Raw genomic sequence first — 23,745 nt, 5'->3', positions numbered from 1 at the left:
TCTGTGTTCAGCTTGTTGCCCCGCCCAGAGGAGATGAAGAAGGGGGAGAGTGGCTGCCTGCAGCAGGCTCCCTCTGTCCCGGGTAACGACAGCGAACACGGCTGCCGCCCCAGGAGGAGCTTGCACTTCCCGGGGAGCCCGCTTTGGGAACATCTTTAGGAGCAGCGCCAGAGTTAGGCGTTTTCTCAATCAGGAAGCCTCCAGCTCCTCTTCAGGAGACGCAGGGCAATAAGACCTTGTGGATACAGCCCCACGTGACTCCCAAGGGGGGGGGCGGGGGCCCTGCTGCAGCACTAGGGGCACTGTCTCTAGAATCCGTACTCCTTATGATTCCTGCGCTAAGCAAAAACCCGTTGGGGGCCAGCGGCTCCTTGCCCGGACCTTCTCATGCTGCTTACATAGAAACGACGGCAGAAAAGGACCAACGGTCCAGCCAGTCCGCCCAGCAAGCTTATGGAAGTCTCTGCCACGCCATGCGCTTTTCAGTTTCTCAGACCGTCAAAGCCAGGGCCCTTCTTGGTTGCTGTTTGAGTCCAATTCTCCGTTACCTCCTGCCGTTGAAGCAGAGAACAATGCTGGAGCTGCATCAAGAGTTTCGGGTTTTATGGTTAAGGGTAACAACAGCCACATCAGCAAGGCACCCCTATGCTTGTTTTCCCAGACCATAACATTCAATGTCCTTGTCTGCCGTCTGAATCCAATTCCTTTTCATCTTTTCCCGCATCATTGAAGCAGAGAGCAATGACGACCTTGCATGATGACCTTTTCCCCCATCATTGAAGCAGAGAGCAATGATGACCTTGCATGATGACCTTTTCCCCCATCATTGAAGCAGAGAGCAATGATGACCTTGCATGATGACCTTTGCATGATGATCTTTTCCCCCATCATTGAAGCAGAGAGCAATGATGACCTTGCATGATGACCTTGACCACAAATAGACAAACTTTACCTTCTATCCCTTCCACAATGTCGCTCAAAGTTATTGAATAGAGCCAGTCCCAAAACCAATCCCTGTAGCACTCCACCTAACACAGCTCTCTTCAGAGCTGCATCAAGAGTTGTTACTGATTGCAGAACCCTCCCCCCCCCCAAAAAAAAGTGGCCTAGAGCCACCATAAAGACCTGAAGTTCCTCCTCCCACACTCTTCTACAGGAATCACTGGAAGGCTCCACATCCAGGGAAGAATCTGATCACTCTATCCCCTTGAATTCTCCAGAAGAGGGGGGCTGATCCTCTGAGGACAATGAGTCCACGCCAATGAGGTTATTTCACAGAGAACTGTTGGCACTGGTTTCCAATCTGATGGCCACTCTTAAAATTTTGGGGTCCAAGGGGGTGGACCAGATGGCAGGGAAACCGATCCTGCAAGGAATCCAGAAGCCCCGAAAGCCTTTCCTTTGCACTCAGCTTTGAAAAGCATGGCACTAACTGAATGGGACTCCCCCCAGGAGGGTTTGAAGGGAGGTAAATATAAGTGAAATCTATACCTTCCCACGTGAAGAATAACCTTCTGAGGATTCTTGGGGTGGATGACCTAGTATCAGCAGCTACCCACAAAATAACTATCCCAGTCAAAGCAGGAGAGCCTTAAAGGAAGATTGAGGCTGTTCTAAAATAAGCCTTTCCCACTAACGCCATGTCCCTGCAAGCCGCTCTTTGCCAAGGCTACGTAGTGTGGGCAGCGGTGCATTGGACCCGGCAACTCCCAGAGTGCAAAGACACAGCAAGCATAGAGCCCAGCATGGCCTTTTTAGCCATTTTGTATGAGTTCATTAGGATGGCAACAGGGGTGATGCTCAGGAGGCTTCTCTGGTTCTGTAACTGAGTGGCAAAGCCATATCCCAAGACTCGCCTTTGCAAGCTGCCCTTTAAAAGAGGCCTGCTTTCCAGAGAAAAGTTGGACAAACTAGTCAAAGACTTAGGAGAATCCAAGCCTCAGAGGTCAATCAAGCACACGAGGCCCAACATGTCTGCCCATTAGTGAGTATTTATTTATTGTATTTATATACCGTTGTTCTGAATCAATCATAACAGAGAGTACCGAAAATTTAAAACAAGCAAATACATGCAAACCAGTAAAGCTACGGCCCATTCCTTTTGCAGAGCAAGAAAAGCCAAGGGTGATTCCTCCACAGATGCAGGCTCTGGGTGTCCACTCGAACGATATTTATTTATTTATTTAACAGTTTTTTATACCGACCTTCATAGTAAATTACCATATCGGATCGGTTTACAGTTTAACAAAGGGAAAAAACTAGAGTAACAAATTCACATAAATGAAAGATAACAATAAGTAGGAATAAGTCAAAGTTACAATCAACAGGGGGAGAGAACTTGGAAGCTTGCAACAAGCTGGAAAGAAGAAAGGCCGGTAAAAGATATTTAGTGAGTCTGTCCTGTGATAGTTCCTGTACCTGGATGCCTTCGGCAATTCTACATGGAATGGACCCGCATCATGTCAGACTAGTGGGTCTTAGATATTATTCGAAGGGTATATTCCTTAGAACTGATGGACCCCGGTCCCTGAAGCCTTTATGGCTTTCCACTGTTCCTCTCTGGCCAAGAGAGGCAATAAGGGCCACATTGCCAAGACTACAGGATCTTCAAGCTATAATTCCCGGTTTGATTAGATGAAAAGAGACAAGGCACATATTCAGTCTATTTCGTGGTACCAAAGATAGTTCCTTTTACTCCATTCTAGATCTGAAAGGGGTCAACAAGTATCTCCATGTTCCACACTTTTGAATGGAGACATTCCACTCTGACATTATGTCCATAAGAATAAAATTCCTAGCATACCTTGATTTGGCAGAAGCCTATTTTTATATCTAGATACAGATTCCTACAAAATCTGCTTTAATTCTACGTCCTATACAAACATTTTCAATTCCAAGCCCTTCCCTTTGATCTTGCAACCGCCCCAAGAATATTCACTAAGGTGAGATGGTGGTGGCAGCTGCACTGAACAAAAAGGGAATATTGGTTCACCACTACCTAGACAACTGGCTTATCAGAGCCATGTCCTTCCAGGAAAGCCAACAAGCTTCAAATTCAGTGCTTCAGTTGATGGAGCAACTAGGACGGCTAGTGAATTACACAAAAAGCAGTTTGTACCCTACTCAAACCCTAGAGTTTTTAGGGCCCTCTTCAATACACTAGAGAGATGCATTACCCTTACTCCAAAGATGATAACCAAACTAGTAGCCCAGGAACAAAGTTTTCAGACTCAAGAGGCACCCAGAATTTGGGATTATCTTCATCTCCTAGGGTTGACAGCCAAGCCAGATCAAGTCTCACGGGCCAGAGCTCAAATGCGCCCACTGCAATGATCCCTCCTGTCCTGATGGGCTCTAGAGTCAAGATTATCTCACCTCTCCCTATTCCCAACAGTAGGAGCCTAAGATGGTGGTTGGAGCTCTCCAACTTGCTGAAGGGCACGGATCTACAGCCTCCATCCTGAGTCACCATAACAGACACCAGCACACTCAGGCTGGAGAGCCCATTGCCAGGGTCAAGTGGTGCAGCGTAATGGTCAAAAAGAGAATGGACATGGTCGATAAACAGATTACAAACAAGGGCCATCAGATGAGCCTACTTTTCTTTCTAGCCCTAATAAAAGGGAGGGTGATCAGAATCCTATAGACAATTCCACAGAGGTAGCATAAATTAACAAAGAAAGGGACACCCGTAGCCAGATGCTGTAAACAGAAACATAGAAACATAGAAACATAGAAATGATGGCAGAAGAAGACCAAACGGCCCATCCAGTCTGCCCAGCAAGCTTCACACATTTTTTCTCTCATACTTATCTGTTTCTCTTAGCTCTTGGTTCTATTTACCTTCCTCCCCCACCATTGAAATATCTAGCTTGATTAGTTAGGGGTAGTAGGGGTAGTAACCGCCGCAATAAGCAAGCTACACCCATGCTTATTTGTTTTACCCAGACTATGTTATACAGTCCTTATTGGTTGTTTTTCTTCTCCCCTGCTGTTGAAGCAGGGAGCTATGCTGGAAATGCGTGATGTATCAGTCTTCTCCCATGCCGTTGAAGCAGAGAGCCATGCTGGATATGCATCGAAAGTGAAGTATCAGGCTTATTTGGTTTGGGGTAGTAACTGCCGTAACAAGCCAGCTACTCCCCGCTTTGTGAGTGCGAACCCTTTTTTCTTCTCCCCTGTCGTTGAAGCAGAGAACTATGCTGTATATGCATTGAAGGTGAAGTATCAGGCTTATTTGGTTTGGGGTAGTAACCGCCGTAACAAGCCAGCTACTCCCCTCTTTGTGAGTGTAAATCCATTTTTCCACATTTCCTCTTGCTGTTGAAGCTTAGAGCGATGTTGGAGTCACAGTAAGCATGTGTATGTTTATTGAATAAGGGTATTGTCTCCAGGCAGTAGCTGTCATTCTGGTGAGTCACCCACTCTTCATTGGCGGCCTCTTGACTTTATGGATCCACAGTGTTTATCCCACGCCCCTTTGAAGTCCTTCACAGTTCTGGTCTTCACCACATCCTCCGGAAGGGCATTCCAGGCGTCCACCACCCTCTCCGTGAAGAAATACTTCCTGACATTGGTTCTGAATCTTCCTCCCTGGAGCTTCAAATCGTGACCCCTGGTTCTGCTGATTTTTTTCCTACGGAACAGGTTTGTCGTTGTCTTTGGATCATTAAAACCTTTCAAGTATCTGAAAGTCTGTATCATATCACCTCTGCAATTCAAGTGGGCACAACTAAATCTGCGTCTCCTATCCACATTGTGGGAATCATGAATGTTCAAGCTTTCAGCAGAAACAGGATAGATCTCAGAATGGGAACTCAGTAGGGAAGCATTTCAGATGACAAAAAGACTAATGAGGGCAGCTGGCAATGGACTTAATAGCAATTCAAGCAAACGAAAGAAGCAGGTAACAGCGGAATAGACCCCCCTGATAATGCCTCCTATGTGTGTTCTCATCCTGGCCCCAAATAAGAAAAGACACTAAAGAGACTAGAAGATCATCCTTCCATAATTGATGGCTCTGGATTGACTGAGACGATCATGATATGTAGATCTGATAAGGCTACTGGCTGAAACCCCCTTACATCTTCCCAGAGCACACGGGTTATTATGGCAGGACCCAATTCCAATGGAAGACCCATCTCCATTTTGGCCCTTGAAAGGGCCCACCTATATAGGAAGGGCTACTCCCCCATAGTCATCTTGACCATGCTGAAAGCACAAAAGACATCTACTTTCCTAATGTATATCTGCATCTGGCACTTGTAGAACAATTTCTGCCGAATTCGGATTGTCTCCCCTGGGAAGCAGACATTGCTTGCATTTTGGATTTTATCCAAAAAGGACTTGATAAAGGTTTATTTCTGAGCTCTTTGAGGGCATGGATATCCTGCTACAGAGGACCAATCAAGGGCTTGCTGGTAGTGGTGCTCCCAGACATAATCCATTTTCTTAAGGGGCTAAGCATATCAGGTCTCCTTTTAGGCTTTTGGTCCTGGAATGGGACACCTTAATTTGGTTCTCAGGGCCCCAACAGCCCCTACTTGAGCCAGTGAAGACAATCATCACAAAAGGATCTTCCCTTAAAGGCAGCCTTTTTGGCGGGCATCTGTTCTGCTAGGCATATCTCGGAGATATCTATCAGGTTAGAGGTAACTTATGTAACCTTCAGAAAGACAGTAAAAAGGATGGTTATATTCCCCCAGCATGGATCGTTGATGTTACTGACAATGGTGGGTGGTCAAAGTCCTTTGATCTGTTGTGTGGTCACACAGATTTATGATAGTTTATTTAGTTTTATTATTTTTATTGTGAAATCTGTTTTAACTTGTTGACGTGTATTTTTGTACACCAGTCTGAACAGTCTAGTACAGGGTGAGCGGTACATAAAATGTGGAAAATAAATAAATATAAGCTCTGTCTTGCAGGGACCCTTACTTGCTTTTTACACCTGACTGTGTCACCTTCCGAACTGTCCCTTCCATTTTGGCCCAAAGTGATGTCCACTTTTCACTTGAATCAGGTGGTATCCCTTTCTGCCTTTAAAAGGGAGAAGCAGCTTCCAAGTCTATAATAGCCCGATGGATTAAAGAAGGAATCTCTTCAGGCTACTCACTTAGGGGTGAAGCAGGCACCAGCCATTGTTGGTGGCCCCAGAAGACATTTTCCAAGCGGCCACCGGGTCCTCCCTGCATTTCTTTACTAAACGTAAGGGACTGGATGATCAGACTTTGGCGTGAGTGTCCTCAGAGCAGCACTCTCTTCCTCTCACTTTTGCATCCTTGGTTTTTGTTACTTCAGTCTGAGAAGGGTGGTTGCCCCTTTCTTGCTCTGACAGAAGGTTACTGGCTGGATGGGATATCCCAGGGGAAAAGGTGTGTACATAAGATCTGCCATACTGGGTCAGATCAAAGATTCAACAAGCCCAGTATCCTGTTTCCAACAGTGGCCAATCCAGGTCCCAAATACCTGGCGGGATCCCAAGGGGTAGAGAGATTCCAAGCTGCTTATCCCAAGAACAAGCAGTGAATTTCTGCAATTCCACCTTAAGAATGGTTAATGGACTTTTTCTCCAGGAACTTGTCCAAACCTTTTCTAAACACAGTTACATTAAGCTTTCACCACAGTCTCTGGCAGTGAATCCCAGAGTTTAATTATATGTTGAGTAAAAAAATAATTTTCTCTTATATCACCTAGTAATGTTATTGTGCGCCCTCTGGTTGTTGTACTCTTTCAAATAGTAAACAACTGATTAACGTTTCCTCGTTTCATTCCACTCATTTTATAGACCTCTATCATATCCCCCCTCAGCCGTCTCTTCTCCAGGCTGAAGAGTCCTAACCTCTTCAGCCTTTCCTCATAGGGAAGCTGTTCCATCCCCTTTATCATTTTGGTCGCCCTTCTCTGTACCTTTTCTATTTCTGCTCTATCTTTTTTGAGATGTGGTGACCAGAACTGCACACAATACTCAAGATGAGGTTGCACCATGGAGTGATACAGAGACATTATGATATTCTCTGTTTTATTCTCCATTCCTTTCCTAATAATCCCCAGCATTCTGTTTGTGTATGATATATGAACAGAAGATGAGGGTGCACCATGGAGTGATACAGAGACATTATGATATTCTCTGTTTTATTCTCCATTCCTTTCCTAATAATCCCCAGCATTCTGTTTGTGTATGATATATGAACACAAGATGAGGACGCACCATGGAGTGATACAGAGACATTATGATATTCTCTGTTTCATTCTCCATTCCTTTCCTAATAATCCCCAGCATTCTGTTTGTGTATGATATATGAACACAAGATGAGGATGCACCATGGAGTGATACAGAGACATTATGATATTCTCTGTTTTATTCTCCATTCCTTTCCTAATAATCCCCAGCATTCTGTTTGTGTATGATATATGAACACAAGATGAGGACGCACCATGGAGTGATACAGAGACATTATGATATTCTCTGTTTCATTCTCCATTCCTTTCCTAATAATCCCCAGCATTCTGTTTGTGTATGATATATGAACACAAGATGAGGATGCACCATGGAGTGATACAGAGACATTATGATATTCTCTGTTTTATTCTCCATTCCTTTCCTAATAATCCCCAGCATTCTGTTTGTGTATGATATATGAACACAAGATGAGGATGCACCATGGAGTGATACAGAGACATTATGATATTCTCTGTTTTATTCTCCATTCCTTTCCTAATAATCCCCAGCATTCTGTTTGTGTATGATATATGAACACAAGATGAGGATGCACCATGGAGTGATACAGAGGCATTATGATATTCTCTGTTTTATTCTCCATTCCTTTCCTAATAATCCCCAGCATTCTGTTTGTGTATGATATATGAACACAAGATGAGGGTGCACCATGGAGGGATACAGAGGCATTATGATATTCTCTGTTTTATTCTCCATTCCTTTCCTAATAATCCCCAGCATTCTGTTTGTGTATGATATATGAACACAAGATGAGGATGTACCATGGAGTGATACAGAGACATTATGATATTTTATGTTTTATTCTCCGTTCCTTTCCTAGTAATCCCCAGCATTCTGTTTGTGTATGATATATGAACACAAGATGAGGATGCACCATGGAGTGATACAGAGACATTATGATATTTTATGTTTTATTCTCCGTTCCTTTCCTAATAATCCCCAGCATTCTGTTTGTGTATGATATATGAACACAAGATGAGGGTGCACCATGGAGGGATACAGAGGCATTATGATATTCTCTGTTTTATTCTCCATTCCTTTCCTAATAATCCCCAGCATTCTGTTTGTGTATGATATATGAACACAAGATGAGGATGCACCATGGAGTGATACAGAGGCATTATGATATTCTCTGTTTTATTCTCCATTCCTTTCCTAATAATCCCCAGCATTCTGTTTGTGTATGATATATGAACACAAGATGAGGTCACACCATGGAGTGATACAGAGACATTATGATATTCTCTTTTTTATTCTCCATTCCTTTCCTAATAATCCCCAGCATTCTGTTTGTGTATGATATATGAACACAAGATGAGGATGCACCATGGAGTGATACAGAGACATTATGATATTTTATGTTTTATTCTCCGTTCCTTTCCTAATAATCCCCAGCATTCTGTTTGTGTATGATATATGAACACAAGATGAGGGTGCACCATGGAGGGATACAGAGGCATTATGATATTCTCTGTTTTATTCTCCATTCCTTTCCTAATAATCCCCAGCATTCTGTTTGTGTATGATATATGAACACAAGATGAGGATGCACCATGGAGTGATACAGAGGCATTATGATATTCTCTGTTTTATTCTCCATTCCTTTCCTAATAATCCCCAGCATTCTGTTAGTGTATGATATATGAACACAAGATGAGGATGCACCATGGAGTGATACAGAGACATTAGGATATTCTCTGTTTTATTCTCCGTTCCTTTCCTAATAATCCCCAGCATTCTGTTTGTGTACGATATATGAACACAAGATGAGGGTGCACCATGGAGTGATACAGAGACATTATGATATTCTCTGTTTCATTCTCCATTCCTTTCCTAATAATCCCCAGCATTCTGTTTGTGTATGATATATGAACACAAGATGAGGATGCACCATGGAGTGATACAGAGACATTATGATATTCTCTGTTTTATTCTCCATTCCTTTCCTAATAATCCCCAGCATTCTGTTTGTGTATGATATATGAACACAAGATGAGGGTGCACCATGAAGGGATACAGAGGCATTATGATATTCTCTGTTTTATTCTCCATTCCTTTCCTAATAATCCCCAGCATTCTGTTTGTGTATGATATATGAACACAAGATGAGGATGCACCATGGAGTGATACAGAGACATTATGATATTTTATGTTTTATTCTCCGTTCCTTTCCTAATAATCCCCAGCATTCTGTTTGTGTATGATATATGAACACAAGATGAGGATGCACCATGAAGTGATACAGAGACATTATGATATTTTATGTTTTATTCTCCATTCCTTTCCTAATAATCCTCAGCATTCTGTTTGTGTATGATATATGAACACAAGATGAGGATGCACCATGGAGTGATACAGAGACATTATGATATTTTATGTTTTATTCTCCGTTCCTTTCCTAGTAATCCCTAGTATTCTGTTTGTTTATTTAGCAGCTTCTGCACACTAAGCACATGATTTCAATGCATTATCAACAATGACACCCAGATCCTTTTCCCGACTGCTGACTCCTAATGAGTCCTCTGTCTCTCCAGCAGCTGTGGAAGGGGAAATCCCAGGAGTAAGGAAAGGAAATTGTCAGGTAAGCTTGCACCCTGCATTGTGCACAGGGTAAAGAGCTGCTGGCCAGAATGTTACCTGCCCCACTGCCGGGAAGTGCATTCCCGCTGTCTGTTCTCTTACCACTGACCCTTGATGAAGAAGTTATTAGTGCTGGATGCGGATGAGAATCGTAAGGCGTGATAGGATGTACAGAAATGGTATTAAACAACCCTGGCTCTTTCAGCAGCTTTTTAAATAGAGAATTTTTCTGCCACGTTTTATTTGTCCTTCGGCTTATGGTTTTTAAAGATAAGCATTTGTTTTTTATGCATTGTTTTAGAATGTAATGTCTGCCTGTCTCATATTTTATAATGAGTGTATAATGTACATCTGACTATATCTATAGAACTAAAAACTTTAACCACTTCCTTTACCTGTCAGATTCACCTGGAAGTGAGACTTCCATCTCTCCATCACAAGCAGCCCCAAAAGGGAGACACTGAGCAGGAAGAGGGGACGCAAGGATGTGGAAGAGATCAACCTGAAAAGAAGGAGCAAGCAATTTCAGCTGCAGGTGAACATGAACTGTGTACAAATAAACGTGCAGTAAACTTCATCAGGGCAAGCGCGAGCAACCACACACATGCACAGGTACAGTACAAAATGCAATACTAGCACATGGTGAATACACACATCCCATCCCATGTCACCTCCAGCACATGGTGAATACACACACACACATCCCATCCCGGGTCACCTCCAGCACATGGTGAATACACACACACACATCACATCCCATCCCGGGTCACCTCCAGCACATGGTGAATACACACACACACCCCATCCCGGGTCACCTCCAGCACATGGTGAATACACACACACACCCCATCCCGGGTAACCTCCAGCACATGGTGAATACACACACACACCCCATCCCGGGTAACCTCCAGCACATGGTGAATACACACACACACACACACACACCCCATCCCGGATCACCTCCAGCACATGGTGAATACACACACACACACATCCCATCCCGGGTCACCTCCAGCACATGGTGAATACACACATCCCATGTCACCTCCAGCACATGGTGAATACACACACACACATCCCATCCCGGGTCACCTCCAGCACATGGTGAATACACACACACACACATCCCATCCCGGGTCACCTCCAGCACATGGTGAATACACACACACACATCCCATCCCGGGTCACCTCCAGCACATGGTGAATACACACACACACACACACACACATCCCATCCCGGGTCACCTCCAGCACATGGTGAATACACACACACACACACATCCCATCCCGGGTCACCTCCAGCCCATGGTGAATACACACACACACACACACACACCTCCCATCCCGGGTCACCTCCAGCACATGGTGAATACACACACACACACCTCCCATCCCGGGTCACCTCACACACACATCCCATCCCGGGTCACCTCCAGCACATGGTGAATACACACACACACACACACATCCCATCCCAGGTCACCTCCAGCACATGGTGAATACACACATCCCCATCCCATCCCATGTCACCTCACACACACATCCCATCCTGGGTCACCTCCAGCACATGGTGAATACACACACACACACACACACACACACACACATCCCATCCCGGGTCACCTCCAGCACATGGTGAATACACACACACACACACACATCCCATCCCGGGTCACCTCCAGCACATGGTGAATACACACACACACACCCCTCCCATCCCGGGTCACCTCACACACACATCCCATCCCGGGTCACCTCCAGCACATGGTGAATACACACACACATCCCATCCCGGGTCACCTCCAGCACATGGTGAATACACACACACACACACACACACACATCCCATCCCGGGTCACCTCCAGCACATGGTGAATACACACACACACATCCCATCCCGGGTCACCTCCAGCACATGGTGAAATACACACACACACACATATCCCGGGTCACCTCCAGCACATGGTGAATACACACACACACCCCCATCCCATCGAGGGTCACCTCCAGCACATGGTGAATACACACACACACCCCCATCCCGGGTCACTCCAGCACATGGTGAATACACACACACTCCCATCCAGGGTCACTCCAGCACATGGTGAATACACACACACTCCCATCCCGGGTCACTCCAGCACATGGTAAATACACACACACTCCCATCCCGGGTCACTCCAGCACATTGTGAATACACACACACACACCCCGGGTCACTCCAGCACATTGTGAATACACACACACACACACACACATCCCATCCCGGGTCACCTCCAGCACATGGTGAATACACACACACACACATCCCATCCCGGGTCACCTCCAGCACATGGTGAATACACACACACATCCCATCCCGGGAATAGGGAGAGCTGGATTCATACTTCTGCCGGCAACTTGAGGCGAATGGTGTAGTCCTGGGACATCGGGTTCCATCGTGACAGTAGGGAACGTTGTAGAGGTCGCATGTGGGCCCTTGCCCATGGTAAGACTTCTAGGGTTGATGTCATGAGGCCGAGGACTTGGAGATAGTCCCATACCGTGGGGCGAGCGCTGTTCAACAGTTTTCTCAACTGGTCCATCAATTTCCTTCTCCTTATAAAGGGAAGGACGACCTTGTCCTGTTGGGTGTCGAATCGGACTCCAAGGTATTCTAGAGATTGGGAAGGCTGCAGACAGCGCTTGGTTGTGTTGACGACCCACCCAAGGTTTTGCAGTAGGTTTTTGACTCTGGAGGTCGCCTGATGACTTTCTACTGGAGATTTTTCTCTGATCAGCCAATCGTCCAGGTACGGGTGTACAAGGATTCCTTCTTTCCTCAGTGTCGCTGCCACTACCACCATGATCTTGGTGAACGTCCAAGGTGCAGTGGCTAGTCCAAAGGGTAGTGCTCGGAACTGGTAGTGGTGTTCCATTATCGCGAAGCGTAAGAAGCGCTGGTGGTCGTGATGGACCGGGATGTGCAGATAGGCTTCTGACATATCCAGGGAGGTCAGAAATTCTCCCGGCTGTACCGCCCTTATGACCGAGCGTAGGGTTTCCATGCAGAAGTGTGGTACCCTCAGGTAGCTGTTGACGGACTTGAGGTCCAGGATGGGCCGGCACGTTCCCTCTTTCTTGGGGATGATAAAATAGATGGAATAGTGCCCAGTATTTTGTTGGTGCATGGGCACTGGTGTTATCGCCTTTAGGGCGAGCAATTTTGTCAGTGTGGTTTCTACTGCCATCCCTCTTGGAGGGGGAGAGGCAAGGGGATTTCACAAATTTGTCTGGCGGGATGCTGTGGAAGTCCAGATAGTATCCCTCTGAATGATGTCTAGGAACCATTTGTCCGGCGTTATCTCGACCCATCTTTGGTAGAATAGGGCAAGCCTGCCCTCTATGGCTTCTTCGTGTGGATGGGTCTGTTGATTCTCATTGTGGGGGTGCGGCTGGGCCCTGGACCTGAGCCGGCTCCCCTTTTGTTGTGTTTGTTCTGAAAGGGCTGGCCCCTGCCTGCGGGGCGAGGTGCTTGGTATGTATTTTTGTACGGTCTAAAAACGCTGTGATCCTCTGCCCTTGGATGTTTGGGGAGAGGGGCGTTGGCTTCTTTTGTTCTTGCCCTCCGGTAGCCGAGGTACTGGGGATTCACCCCATTTGTCATCTAAATTCTCCAGGTCACTTCCGAACAGGAGTGCTCCCTTAAAGGGCATTCTCGTGAGCTTCATCTTGGAGGTTGCGTTGGTTGACCAGCTTCTGAGCCAGAGTTGCCTTCTGGCTGCCACAATGGATGAGACGCCCCTGGCTGAGGTGCGCACCAGGTCGGAAGTCGCATCTGTGAGGAAGGATATTGCTGGTTCTAATGTTTCGTCGGGCATGGTAGCGTTCCTGGCAAGTGATAAGCAGGCACGTGTCACCACGGCACAGCAGGCAGCAATCTGCAGTGACATACTGTTTAAGGATGGATTCCTGACGTCTGTCCGGGGCATCCTTGAGCGCCGCTCCTCCTTCGACTGGAATGGTAGGGCACTTTGTGACAGTGCAGACCATGGCGTCCACTTTAGGGAACACCAGGAGTTCTTTGGCAGAGGGTTCCAGTGGGTATAGGGCTTCTAGGGCCTGACCTCCTTTGAAACTGGCCTCCGGAGCATTCCATTCCAGGTCGATCAGTTGTTGTACAGCTTGTAGCAATGGGAAATGGCGGGAGGCCTGACGGAGCCCGACCAGAAGAGGGTTCGTCTTAGGTTCCACTGTGGCGCTTCTTCAGGCTCAGACACGAGGTCTGGTAACTCGTCTCTGGAGAAGAAACGCATCATGGTTCGGTATGGTTCCGTTCCTGGAGGGATTTCCCCTTCCTCCAGGAAATCTTGATCTTCCTCCGAGGTGTCCGTGTCCCCTAAGAGGAGGCTTTTGTCCGGGGGAGGAACGTCTCTGGGAGGTCGAGAGGGGCCTGGGAGGTTTGGGTCCTCTGGTGGACGCTGTGGCTGTGTTTGCGGTGGCGCCGATTGCGCTTGCATGAAGATTTGCAGGCCTTTAAATAATTCTACCCAGGAAAAGGTTCCTGGGTCTATATTGAGCCTAGCGGTGTTCCCCGAGGGCCTCGTCTGAGGAGGGGCCGAGCTGGGGATAGAGAGGTCCGGGGTACTATCGGTGGAGCCGGATTCCTGTACTGTCAGAGGGGGGCCTTGTCCCGGTTCCCCCAGAGCCGCCTCGCACTGTAGGCACAGGGCAGTAGTCTCTTCGTGTTGCGCAGCTTTTAGGTGGCAGGCAGGGCAGAGGGCTTGTCCCTTGGCTTTCTTGGCCAGTAGTGCCATGGTTTGTGCGCGTCGGGTCGCTCAAAACTGGTCCGTGCGTTTGTATGCGCTCCGGGTGCGAAGATCTGCGTGCAGGGCGCTATGTGTGCTCACAGAGATGCGCGTGCCGCTGTGCACACAGGATTAATTTGTGCGCCCGGCGCTGTTGAGTGTGTCGATATGCGGTCGGCACCCTCGTGTGCATCACTGTGCGCCTGGCCCAGATGCGCACGCCGCTGTGCACACAAGTGGGTTATGCGCCCGGCTCACTCCTGTGCGCCCAGCAATCAAGGGGGGGAAATGGCGTCGACGACCACACAGGCAAGATGGTGCCCCCGCCCCCCCCGGAGGGTCTCCACGTGGGAGAACCCTTGTACCAGATCGGGGTCTAGCCCGGATGGGGCTGCTCAACCCGATAAGAAGACACCGGATGGTGATCTGTGCGGCTATCCGAGCCTCGGAGACCAGAGATTTTAAGAAAAGTTTTCTACCGTACCTTGTCTCGGCGCTTCCCGGTCTCGTGCCAGGCGGTCTCCAGCTGCGGGGTGAGAGGGAAAAAACCTTCACCGCCGCGCTGTGTATTGCACCCGCTGCCTCTCAGCCACTCCTGTTCCTGGGGGCTAAGTCTACGCCGGGAACCGGCTACCGGACAGAGGCTCACCTCTGAGGGATCTCGGAAATCACCTCAGGAATTCTCAACTGGGGGAGGGACCCTTAGGTACCACCGCAGGAGAGCGGGCCTGATCTGTAGAGGTAAGATTATTTCTTCTTTGGTTTGGATTTTCTAACGCTGTGTATAGTCCCGAACTGCTAAGGAGACAGAGAAATACTGAAGAGCAGAGCTTCCTGCATGGGTATACGTAGTGCTGACGTCAGATTAAAATCTGACTCCGTCTCCAACTGCTCCATTGGTCCTGAGTCCATCTGCTACACACTAGGAAATAGTTTATGGACTTCTCCTCCAAGAACTTATCCAAACCTTTTTTGAACCCAGCTACATTAACTGCACTAACCACATCCTCTGGCAACAAATTCCAGAGCTCAATTTGTAAGGACCGTGGACCCTTGGTGCTGTGGGGAGGGTGACAACCTATTGGGAAGGCCCTGTAGGTCCTCCCCGACAACTGGCAGGCCTGGGCTGATGTGAGACTAGTCTATGGCTTCACCTCTACCACACCTCAGGTTCCAGGGGCCAGCACGGGTTAGGCAGCGGCCTCGTGAAGAGTATGGCGGTGGGACGCTCCGGGTGTGGCAGAACGAGATGGTCCTAGGTCAGCAGTGCCCCTTTGAAGCTTTGCCAGCACATGGCTCTAAAAACGCAGAAGCAAGGTCCTCGTTGGCTTTGGAAACGTGGCACCCTAGGCAGCGGCATATATTGCCTTATGCTTAAATGCAGGCCTAGGTGCATACAGACACATCCTGGCTAAAATCCAGCAGGGCAGCAGCTCTCCCCTACGGGAACAGTACAGACAACACCCCCACACACGATAACTCCCATCACAGAATGAGCCATACCGAATGACGGTATATAAAACTCAATAAATAAATAAATGCACACTCAGACACAAAGGAGGGATGACGGCTGGAAAAGGGAGTTGGAATACAGTGTCCCGAGTACATCTGAAATTCCCCAAACCGTGCCTTCAACAGGGGCCGTTTTATTCCACCGACAGCTTTTCACATCTCCTCCCAACCCCGTTCCATGCTTCAGAACAAGACTTACAAATCCTAGGGGAGAGGAAAAGGCTTAAATAGAGAGCTTAGTCCTTCAGCAGGAAGAGCCCAGGCGCGTTACACAGCTCTGTTCAGAATGTCTCACAAATCTGCAGGAGGGGACGCTACAATAAGAGCAGCCAGATGTATTCACAGCTGGGCCGCAGCAAATACCATCCTGGGCCCTCAGCCTGTATCATCTCTGCTGCTGCCGCTGTATCCAAGAGGGAAGTTCAATTCAATTTCCCCACAGCATGCAAAACGTCCCTCTGCGATTTACAACCAAAACGGTAATAAAACTGTTTAAAAAATAAAAACTGGCCTTAACAGTCCAATACAACAAATAAACATTCATAAGTATATTAATGCAAACAGGCAAGCTAATGGCGATACCAGAGCAAGTGAAAGCAGCCCCATGCTCTCCATGAGATCAGAGCGCTGCGCGAGAGGATGAGTCACTTCTGAAAGTCGCTACTTGCACTGTCCTCCATTTATTATTTAGATATTTCATTTACCTTCCATCCATGTACTGATACTCCATGGTGAAGCAGCATAATGTCACGGATGAACGTCGGTATATAAAAACCGTTACATAAATAAATACTGCCAATCTCTATTACAACTCTGAAATTAAAACCCCCAAAAAATAAGAACAGGATTTGGGAGTGAATGTATCTGATGATCTTAAGGTGAGCAAACAGAGAGACAAGCTGATAGCACAAGCCAGGAGGATGCTTAGCTGCACAGGGAGAGGACGGGGGCAGCAGAAAAAGGGAGGAGACATTGCCCCTGCATAGGTCCCTGGTGAGACCTCACTGGGAATACAGTGCACAATTCTGGAGAGCGCACTTGGAAAAGGTTAGAAACAGGAGGGAGTCGCTCCAGTGCTAAAATGGACAACAGTTGTCATCTTCAAGCATAGGGGGACAGACAAAGATCTAAACATGTGTACTGAGGGTCTGAGATGATTACACAGGAGTTTGTAAATGCGCTTGTACTACGATTCCTTCATCGTTATGTATAAACGCTCCTATTTTTCACTCAAAATGTATCGTAATAAGAGCTAGAAACAACATTATACAAACGGTGAGAAGTGAATGGCTCCCTTTTTTCCATATAATACTAAGTTACACACCATCTGTCAACACAGCATGAAAGTATTCTGATCCCCCCTCCTCACATTTAGGCCAGAAACCACTACAGGGCACAGCACTCTCACCCCCTCCTCACATTTAGGCAGAAACCACTACAGGGCACAGCACTCTCACCCCCTCCTCACATTTAGGCAGAAACCACTACAGGGCTCAGCACTCTCACCCCCTCCTCACATTTAGGCCAGAAACCACTACAGGGCTCAGCACTCTCACCCCCCCTCCTCACATTTAGGCAGAAACCACTACAGGGCACAGCACTCTCACCCCCTCCTCACATTTAGGCAGAAACCACTACAGGGCACAGCACTCTCACCCCCTCCTCACATTTAGGGCAGAAACCACTACAGGGCACAGCACTCTCACCCCCCCTCCTCACATTTAGGCAGAAACCACCACAGGGCACAGCACTCTCACCCCCTCCTCACATTTAGGGCAGAAACCACTACAGGGCTCAGCACTCTCACCCCCTCCTCACATTTAGGCCAGAAACCACTATAGGGCACAGCACTCTCACCCCCTCCTCACATTTAGGCAGAAACCACTACAGGGCACAGCACTCTCACCCTCTCCTCACATTTAGGCAGAAACCACTACAGGGCTCAGCACTCTCACCCCCTCCTCACATTTAGGCATTAGGCAGAAACCACCACAGGGCACAGCACTCTCACCCCCCGCCTCACATTTAGGCAGAAACCACTACAGGGCACAGCACTCTCACCCCCTCCTCACATTTAGGGCAGAAACCACTACAGGGCACAGCACTCTCACCCCCTCCTCACATTTAGGCAGAAACCACTACAGGGCACAGCACTCTCACCCCCTCCTCACATTTAGGGCAGAAACCACTACAGGGCACAGCACTGTCACCCCCCTCCGCACATTTAGGCAGAAACCACTACAGGACACAGCACTCTCACCCCCTCCTCACATTTAGGGCAGAAACCACTACAGGGCACAGCACTCTCACCCCCTCCTCACATTTAGGCAGAAACCACCACAGGGCACAGCACTCTCACCCCCCTCCTCACATTTAGGCAGAAACCACCACAGGGCACAGCACTCTCACCCCCCCTCCTCACATTTAGGCAGAAACCACTACAGGACACAGCACTCTCACCCCCTCACATTTAGGGCAGAAACCACTACAGGGCACAGCACTCTCACCCCCTCCTCACATTTAGGGCAGAAACCACTACAGGGCACAGCACTCTCACCCCCTCCTCACATTTAGGCAGAAACCACTAAAGGGCACAGCACTCTCACCCCCTCCCCACATTTAGGCAGAAACCACCACAGGGCACAGCACTCTCACCCCCCTCCTCACATTTAGGCAGAAACCACTACAGGACACAGCACTCTCACCCCCTCCTCACATTTAGGGCAGAAACCACTACAGGGCACAGCACTCTCACCCCCTCCTCACATTTAGGGCAGAAACCACTACAGGGCACAGCACTCTCACCCCCTCCTCACATTTAGGGCAGAAACCACTACAGGGCTCAGCACTCTCACCCCCTCCTCACATTTAGGCAGAAACCACTACAGGGCACAGCACTCTCACCCCCCTCCTCACATTTAGGGCAGAAACCACTACAGGGCACAGCACTCTCACCCCCTCCTCACATTTAGGGCAGAAACCACTACAGGGCACAGCACTCTCACCCCCTCCTCACATTTAGGGCAGAAACCACTACAGGGCTCAGCACTCTCACCCCCTCCTCACATTTAGGCAGAAACCACCACAGGGCACAGCACTCTCACCCCCCGCCTCACATTTAGGCAGAAACCACTACAGGGCACAGCACTCTCACCCCCCTCCTCACATTTAGGGCAGAAACCACTACAGGGCACAGCACTCTCACCCCCTCCTCACATTTAGGCAGAAACCACTACAGGGCACAGCACTCTCACCCCCCTCCTCACATTTAGGGCAGAAACCACTACAGGGCACAGCACTCTCACCCCCCTCCTCACATTTAGGCAGAAACCACCACAGGGCACAGCACTCTCACCCCCTCCTCACATTTAGGAAGAAACCACTACAGGGCACAGCACTCTCACCCCCCCTCCTCACATTTAGGCAGAAACCACTACAGGGCACAGCACTCTCACCCCCCTCCTCACATTTAGGGCAGAAACCACTACAGGGCTCAGCACTCTCACCCCCTCCTCACATTTAGGGCAGAAACCACTACAGGGCACAGCACTCTCACCCCCCTCCTCACATTTAGGCCAGAAACCACTACAGGGCACAGCACTCTCACCCCCCTCCTCACATTTAAGGCAGAAACCACTACAGGGCACAGCACTCTCACCCCCTCCTCACATTTAGGCAGAAACCACCACAGGGCACAGCACTCTCACCCCCCTCCTCACATTTAGGCAGAAACCACTACAGAGCTCAGCACTCTCACCCCCCTCCTCACATTTAGGCCAGAAACCACTACAGGGCACAGCACTCTCACCCCCTCCTCACATTTAGGCAGAAACCACTACAGGGCTCAGCACTCTCACCCCCCTCCTCACATTTAGGCAGAAACCACTACAGGGCTCAGCACTCTCACCCCCTCCTCACATTTAGGCCAGAAACCACTACAGGACACAGCACTCTCACCCCCTCCTCACATTTAGGGCAGAAACCACTACAGGGCACAGCACTCTCACCCCCCTCCTCACATTTAGGGCAGAAACCACTACAGGGCACAGCACTCTCACCCCCTCCTCACATTTAGGCAGAAACCACCACAGGGCACAGCACTCTCACCCCCTCCTCACATTTAGGTCAGAAACCACTACAGGGCACAGCACTCTCACCCCCTCCTCACATTTAGGTCAGAAACCACTACAGGGCTCAGCACTCTCACCCCACTCCTCACATTTAGGTCAGAAACCACTACAGGGCACAGCACTCTCACCCCCTCCTCACATTTAGGTCAGAAACCACTACAGGGCACAGCACTGTCACCCCCTCCTCACATTTAGGTCAGAAACCACTACAGGGCACAGCACTGTCACCCCCTCCTCACATTTAGGTCAGAAACCACTACAGGACACAGCACTCTCACCCCCTCCTCACATTTAGGTCAGAAACCACTACAGGACACAGCACTCTCACCCCCTCCTCACATTTAGGTCAGAAACCACTACAGGGCACAGCACTCTCACCCCCTCCTCACATTTAGGTCAGAAACCACCACAGGGCTCAGCACTCTCACCCCCCTCCTCACATTTAGGTCAGAAACCACTACAGGACACAGCACTCTCACCCACTCCTCACATTTAGGTCAGAAACCACTACAGGACACAGCACTCTCACCCCCTCCTCACATTTAGGTCAGAAACCACTACAGGGCACAGCACTCTCACCCCCTCCTCACATTTAGGGCAGAAACCACCACAGGGCTCAGCACTCTCACCCCCCTCCTCACATTTAGGGCAGAAACCACCACAGCAGAATAGGGCTCTGACCACCCACCCCTCTGCTTTTATGTCAGAAACCCCCATCCTGCATGGCAGCACCGAGCTCTGACCCCTTCACTTTTAGGCCAGAAATCACCAGCACAAAAGAGCAGAGCTCTAACCCCCTAACATTCAGACCAAAAGCCGCCAAACCGAAACAGAAGCTACGAAAAAGGCAAAATATCACTAAAATGGAATTATTCTCTCTTTCCAAATCCACCAGCCCTGAAGGCATCACTTCAAGCATGCGTGATCTTAATGCCATCTTCTCGGTTACCTGTTCACAGATTTGCCACATAACCCTGCCTCTTCCATCACACGCTGAGCCCACACACAGGAGGGGAAGCTGAGGGACTGCAGGGAAGCATCATTTACTATCCATTCCTGCTGCCTGCTCTCCCTCCCATGCTGTGCTTACAGACGATGACAAAAAAAGCCTCCCCAGCCACGCCAGGGTAAGGGATAGCCCCAGACTGCTCCAAGTCAGGGTCACCCTGCAAAATTGCAGTGCACTAAGCCCTGTCAAATAAATCTCAGTAATGTAGCAGAAGAAAGCAGTCTCCATAGCAGGAGACGCTCAAGGACAAAGGGTCATCATGTAAATTCCAATGGGATGGAAGCTCAGAAGGCAATAAGAGGTGGATACCTGCAACAAAATTCAAGCGGGGATTGACTTGTGACAGAATAGAAGCACAGCTGGGAAAGATCTAAAGGGACCTTAGTGGCAGGAGGCGGGAGAGAGCGTGCCACAGTAGGCAGGAAATAAGGAGCACATTGGGTGGAGCCAGTGGTCCACACTAGGCATCCTGGAGATCTAAAATGGTAAAGTATAAATTATGGACAGCATTAAAGAGGAGTATTGAAACGGCAACAAATCTTTGATTTAGGGGTGGTAGCAATGGGGAAGAAAACACACAACTCTTTCACCTACCAAAGCAGGAGAAAATGAACAGCATTCAGAAAGCAGACACAGGAGGAGGAGGAGGATAAGCAACATAGGAAGGTAGGAAGGGCAGTTAGACTGGCGAGGCCTCAGACACAGGAGGAGGAGAAGGACAAGCAACATAGGAAGGCAGGAAGGGCAGTTAGACTGGCAAGGCCTCAGACACAGGAGTGCCCTGGCCAGACAGCAAATGACAACCTGAGAATTAAAGGGGAGAACGAGTTTAGTGAAGGGGAGGATCTCTTGGAATTCATACTAGGAGGAGGAGATGGACTCAAGGCAACAGGCAGACACATATGGGTGTATGGAATAAGCACATTACTGTTAGCTGGGGAGGTACTGGCACAGTTGAAAGCAGACACTGCTTTGGCACATCCCAGAGCACCGAAAGAGCTATGGGCAGTGCAGACGGTGCCCCCCACAGCTCTGTTCAGTGCATCACTGGAAAGCACAGAAGGGCAGAGGTAGCACAAGGGTGGGAACAGGGAGGAAGCAGGAACCTCAGACCTGCCAGTCTGAGATCAGGTGAAGGGCAGACTGGGGCAGTACCTTGAGGTCAGTACTGAGTTACTGGATCATGGGCAGCGAAAGCATTGGCACATCCCAGAGTGCAGACAGTGCCTCCCCACAGCTCTGTTCAGTGCATCACTGGAAAGCACAGAAGGGCAGAGGTAGCTCCAGAGCACAAGGGTGGGAACAGGGAGGAAGCAGGAAAGTCAGACCTAGGGAACCAGTCTGAGATCAGGTGAAGGACAGACTGGGGAACATCCCAGACTACAGAAGGAGTTATGGGAGGTGCAGATGGTGCCCCCACAGCTCTGGTTCAGATCATCACTAGAAAGGGCAGAGGTAGCACCAGGGCAGGAACAGGGAGGAAGCAAGAACGCAGACCTGTCAATCTCCTCCCTCCTTCCACTTGGCATTGGCCTCCTGTTCCCTTTCCCTCCAGCACTGAGCTCTTCTCACTCCATCCCAAAGTTCACCTTAGCATCAGGCTCTGCTTTCCCCTCACACCTTCCCCATCTTGGCATGAGGAATCCCCCCCCCCAAACTCATCCAGAGTGGCCTGGGACTCTTCCTGCGCGCCCCACCCCCTATTAGACAGAGGCGTTTTCCTCCCCCCCCCCTCGGTTTGGCAAGTGGGGGGGGGGTACATCGCCCCTTACCCTTCTCCCCGTAGCTTGGCAGAAGGGCCTTGTCCCTCCCCCTTTAACATGGCCGGGGGCGGCTCTCTCCCCTCCGTGGCTGGGCTGGGGGCAGCTCCCTCCATCCCCCCGCCCCGGTTATGTACCAGAAGGCTCCGTTCAGCGCGGCGGCAGTCAGCAGGCTGTAGAAGGGCCGCTCCCACACCAGCAGGCGCTGGGCCTCGGCGAGCAGCGCTTCCCAGCCCCCCAGGCTGGCGCGCAGGCTGTCGGCCAGGCGCTGGATCTCCTGCGGAGCCTCGGGCTGCTGCTGCTCGCCCTCCGGGGACCCCTGCTCGCCGCTCTCCATGCTGCGCGCGGCCCGAGCTGCTCCGGCCGCCGACGTCACGGGGGAGGGGAGGCGGAGACCAGAGATCCGGCGCACGTGACAGGGGAGGGGCGGGGGATCGGCGCGTGACTGGGGCTTCCCTGGTTACCAAGGGGGGTGGGGAGGCTCCTCCTCCTCCTCCCGGAACCGGAAGTGCGGCAGCGCGCGCAAAGCTTGGACGCTGAAAAGGCGGGGAGCTGGGGAATGCGCAGAGAGCGCGGGGGTTGAAGATATCGGGGAGACTCCAGCAACGCCCAGGCTGAAAATATCCAGAGGACATGCGGGAGAAGGCTAAGGACTCAAAATATTTCAAAGCCATGTAGACGGATAACTCACAAGTTATCTAAATGGCAAGTTCTGAATACTGAACTA

The 23,745-nt window shown here is 49.4% G+C and overlaps 1 protein-coding gene across 1 annotated transcript in view; it reads right to left on the bottom strand.

The window, feature by feature from the left end:
• Positions 1–23,448, bottom strand: part of RETREG2 (reticulophagy regulator family member 2) — a 106,811-nt gene extending 83,363 nt beyond the window's left edge. Inside the window, exons 1-2 of the mRNA XM_029605014.1 lie at positions 23,156–23,448; positions 10,216–10,322 (exon numbers count right to left, since the gene is read on the bottom strand). Of these exons, the coding sequence (XP_029460874.1) occupies positions 10,216–10,322; positions 23,156–23,355 (307 nt within the window). The 5' untranslated portion in view covers positions 23,356–23,448. The remainder of the gene's footprint in view (positions 1–10,215; positions 10,323–23,155) is intronic.
• Positions 23,449–23,745: the final 297 nt, after the last annotated feature.

The sequence above is a fragment of the Rhinatrema bivittatum genome, chromosome 6 (genome assembly GCF_901001135.1).
Source record: "Rhinatrema bivittatum chromosome 6, aRhiBiv1.1, whole genome shotgun sequence".
In the NCBI taxonomy this organism is placed as follows: Eukaryota; Metazoa; Chordata; class Amphibia; order Gymnophiona; family Rhinatrematidae; genus Rhinatrema; species Rhinatrema bivittatum.
This window is presented reverse-complemented; position numbering and strand designations above follow the sequence as displayed.